The 4,625-nt window shown below is 38.4% G+C and overlaps 1 protein-coding gene across 1 annotated transcript in view; it reads left to right on the top strand.

The window, feature by feature from the left end:
- Nucleotides 1-4,625, top strand: part of LOC106515312 (regulating synaptic membrane exocytosis protein 1) — a gene marked incomplete at its 5' end in the record, with an annotated part of 131,292 nt that overhangs the window by 88,186 nt on the left and 38,481 nt on the right. Inside the window, 3 exon segments of the mRNA XM_014005028.1 lie at nucleotides 583-730; nucleotides 970-1,026; nucleotides 2,648-2,810. Of these exon segments, the coding sequence (XP_013860482.1) occupies nucleotides 583-730; nucleotides 970-1,026; nucleotides 2,648-2,810 (368 nt within the window).

Genomic DNA, 4,625 nt, shown 5'->3' with positions numbered 1-4,625 from the left:
GGCGAACTCCCATGCACCCTCCAGGACCCTGCTGAGGGTGTAGAGCTGGTCCAGTGTTCCACGACCAGGACGAAAACCACACTGCTCTTCCTAAAAATGTTAACACATTGTAAAAATGATTGTAATTTGTTTCAAATATTAAAATAATTCCTAACATTTCTTTATTTTTTAAAAGTAATTTAATACCAAATATTTCTAATGCTAGTTGTTTTATGTTAAACATTTGGATAAAGTTGCCGCTAACTGGGTTTTATTCAGTTTCTGTTTATTGTGAAGTTGGTCTTAAATTTAAATTCAAGTGGCATTAAAGAGGTCTTAAAAAGTCTTAAATTTACCCTGCCTTAAGCTGTAGGAACCCTGTTAAAAGAGTTTTGATGTGCGGTTCTGAATGTTGCCTGAATGATCAAATCTGATTTCTCCTCTTTGTGCCCTGAGTGTGTTTACCCCCATATCACTGGCCAATGTAGGTAGAATCCCCTGACACAGGTCAGCGCCAGTCCTGAGCTGGCTCTGTGTGAACCAGAGTAACACGAGTGAAAGTAGTGAACAGCAGCAGAGCACTGTTCTGATGTTCTTCAACAGATCTTGATAGAGCTGGAGACGGCCTTACTCGACGACAAGCCCCACTGGTATCCCCTTCAGACCCATGATGTCTCATCCATCCCACTGCCTCGACCTTCCCCCTACCTGCCCAGACGGCACACGGACACAAATGGCAAGAAGCTGCAGCGTAAGTCTGAGACAGGGGAAACCCTTTCATTCTGTGGATTTACCTGCCTCTCTCTGTGTGTGTGTGAGAGAGATGTGTGTGTATGTGTGTTATCACTGAAAGAGAGACTGTGAATGTTTTCCTCTCATTGAGCAAATTACGTCTGTCAATATAAATGTCTGTTTTCACCTCTGTTTCCTTTGTGCATGCGTGTAAATACATGTATTTATGTATGTGTGTGTGTGCTTGTGACTGTTTAGGTTCTCAGCGTGTAACAGAGCCTGAGTTTGATGAGGGTACAGCAGTAGTATCTAAAGGTGGGTGGGTTAATGTTTCTTCACATCACGTACTGTCTCCCCAGAGCTTTTGTTTCTTAGTTGTCGTTTTTGAGAATTTCTTGGTAACTGACAGCTTAGTTGCAGATTTCTGTCCTGAAATAAATTCACACACTCCAGTTTTTAATGATAATTTAAGTGGCTCCTATGGTTGTGGAAGCCAAACCTTGGGAGGAATTTAAAGAGGCCATGAAAAGAACTTTTGATTGGCCTCAAGGAGGTTCTCATGTATGCAGTGCTCATCCCAGAATGTGCTTGTACTGGGTGGGAAACTGCTGACCTGGATTGGGACATTGTCAGAGACCAGAATGAACGATTTGAAGACCTCCTTAATCCAGTCATCTTGTTCACCTTAGAGGAAATAGAGTCTGGTCTGAGAGCTCAGGGAAAGGTGAGTTACCTCGGCAGAGGTCGACAAGGTAGTTATAAAACTGTCTGGTGGCAGGATGTCAGGTCTGAACAAGATTAGTTTTGTCATGCTGAACACTGGACATTGTGGGGCTGATGGTCTTCTTCAATGTCACATGGTGAGCTGGAACACCTGCAGAGGGACGGACTGGGCTGGTGGTCCTAAATTAAAAAGTGGGGGCTAGAAAGTATGTTCTAACTGTTGCGAGATCACACTGCCAAGCCTTTTGCATTGAAAAGAGTGAACTGGGCCTCCTTGCACCACCCTCTGGATGTTCTCCAGGCATTGGGACCCTGAGGGAGGACCTGGAACGTAGTGAAACGATTATAAACCAGTATCTCTACAATAACTTTATCAGACTCAGTCAACTAACCAGTTTTACTCTATATTTTTTGAGTTGCAGTAGATTTGTAGTCGATTGAAACACAAAATTCCCACTCTAAATGGGACTCTGAAGTAGCAAATGGAAATTTGGAACTTATTTTTTATATAATGATTATGGCGTACAACTTTTATCTGGTCTGGGGAAGCATTGAAAGAAGTTGAATGGATGGATGGGTGTGTGTATAGATGGTATTTCTGAGTTTGATGTGAACATTTCTTTTGTTGTATATTAAAAAAGTAGTTCAATAAAACATTTTTCTACTTTTTTTGGTTTTATTTTTAATTTGGTTCACTTTGTCTAAGTTTCCAACAATGCACAGAATGTTAAGCTTAACTTAAATAAAGTGAAACTAGTCAGTTGACTGAGTCTAATGAAGTCACATCCTGTTTATCTACAATTCTGATTTTCTTTGAATAAAAGTAAAGGCATAAGTCAAGAGAAAACAACCTAATGTAACTGTATAAAATCTTATAATATGGTTCAAAAAGTTCAAAATTATTACAATTTTGTCAGGAATAGAAAATAACTAAGTTTTTTTTTTACAGGTTCCAAGGTTATAAGTAGTATTTAAATGTAACATGAATTAAGCTCTTGTGTAAAATAAATTATTAAATGAAGCTATAAGATTCAGTAAGCATACTCTTTTAAGAATATTGCTGTAAAAAAAACTTGAGTGAATTTAAAATCATGTAAAAAAAACAAAACATGGACTTATGCTTATGTTTGATGTACATGCACCTGCACATCCAAATGTCCTTCTCTTGTGTCTGCATGTGTTCACACATTTGCTGTATCTTTATGTCCTGAAGCAGACAGCTGCGGCAGGGAGAGGCAACGGGAGCCCACGACCACCCTTGAGGTACCCGATCAGCAGCGGACACCCTCCCATCACATCCGTTCCCGCTCCGTGTCCCCGCACCGTGAGGAGCAGGGCCGCAATCGATCCCGAGCACCTAACGTTCCCGCCCAGAGGTTAGACACAAACATCTAATGATGCATTTGTTTCTTCCTTTACATGCTAATAATGCTAATAATGCTAATAATGCTAATGCCAGAGGTGGTGGGTACAGTTCCTCTAATCTGCTATTTTTTTTTTTGCTAACTTTGGAAACTGTTAGCGGACCGATTAGCTTCAGCTAAATTATTTTCAGCTAATTTTAAGTTCACTAAAAATTTCCAAGAGTCAAACTTATTTTTATGCCATTTATACCAAATTAAATAAAAAATATATCCTCTTACAAGCAGTGCTGGACATATCAGGCACCATATGTGTAGCATGTAGCATCAGTATTCAGTGTCAGGATGGAATAAAATAACCTTTAACCAGAGGTTTATAGTAACTAAGTACATTTACTTTGGTACTTTTTTTTTGAGGATTGGTAATTTTACCAATTATTTTTTAAATAGCTACTTTTACTTTTATTTCGTTACATTTTAAAGCTAAAAATGATACTTTTACTTTACTTTAAAAGGTAACACCTAGTTATTTGTTACAAAATTAAATATGTTTGAACTCATCATGAAAGAAGATGTTTCTGCACTCTAAACAATGAAGTGTTGAATTTACTACAAAGTTATGTTAACTGACTCCACCAAGCCTTGTCAAGTAACCCAACACAGCCAGTCGAGGCAGATGGCCGCCTGTCCTGAGCCTGGTTCTGCTGGAGGTTTCTTCCTGATTAGCAGGGAGTTTTTCCTCTCCACTGTTTGCTCAGGATGGGAGACTGTGATGAAGTGATTCAACACAATCTGCTGGTTTCTTCTTTACATTATTATTTTATGTACAGTGCCCTGAGACAATGTAAGTTGTGACTTGGCGCTTATATAAATAAACTGAATTGAACTGAATTAAACTGAGCAAATAATATACATATTTTGCTCAGTTTACTCAAACTGGCTTAGTGGAACCTGTTAGGTTCAGTAAACTCAATAGTTTATTTCTTTGAGAGTGTGTAAAAGTACTTTTACTTTTACTTTCCCAATTTCTGTGAACAGTTTTATGATTTTTAGTTTTCTCATCAGTGAAATTTATTTTTATCAAAGTCCTTTTCTGTTCATGTAACTTTACTTTTACTTAGTTGTGTATTTCAAGTACTTTGACCTCTGCCTTTAACAGTATTTAAGTAACTAATACAAAAAATGACTACATAAAAAGTATGGTAGAGAAGGAATTTGCTATTTGTTTGACTAACTTCCAAAGGTGTTTATAGAAATTCAAACTCAATCAAAGATATACGTTAGTTGAATTTACACAGTAAACCATTTGGTTTTCCACTAATCAGAAGCACAAAAAACTACAAGGACTTCTTCTGTTTTATATACTGTATATATATATATAACAGAAAAAAATAAAATTAAATAAAAAAAGCCAATAGCTACTTCCCTTACTGAAGAGTCAGAAATAGTGCTTTTGGACTTTACTGGAAGGAGATGAAGACACAGGCTGAGTGACAGTCATCTTAGAGGTTAGCATTAGCTTCCACTAACTATGAAACTGTTTAGCTGTTTGATGTTAGTGGACCTGAGATACTTATTTAGCAGATTAATTAGTAACCCTAGTTTTTCGGTTAGCTGTGCCCACCACTGTCTAATGCTAAAAAAACCCCCGTCATCAGCCCGGTGGGGGGAAGAACAGGGGGGGCGTCACTTAAAGAGGAAAGAATTTTGTTGGACGGGAACAACCTGAGTCGATCTGCTAATGAAGTGGCTGTTTGATGCAGAACACACACTGCCGCCAGCTCTGCTTTTACAGACTGAATGAAAGAGGCTGCGGCACCACCACAACCC

This window comes from Austrofundulus limnaeus, unplaced genomic scaffold (genome assembly GCF_001266775.1).
Source record: "Austrofundulus limnaeus strain Quisiro unplaced genomic scaffold, Austrofundulus_limnaeus-1.0 Scaffold28, whole genome shotgun sequence".
Lineage (NCBI taxonomy): Eukaryota > Metazoa > Chordata > Actinopteri > Cyprinodontiformes > Rivulidae > Austrofundulus > Austrofundulus limnaeus.
Note: the sequence above shows the minus strand (reverse complement) of the source record. Positions and strands in the feature narration are given on the sequence as shown.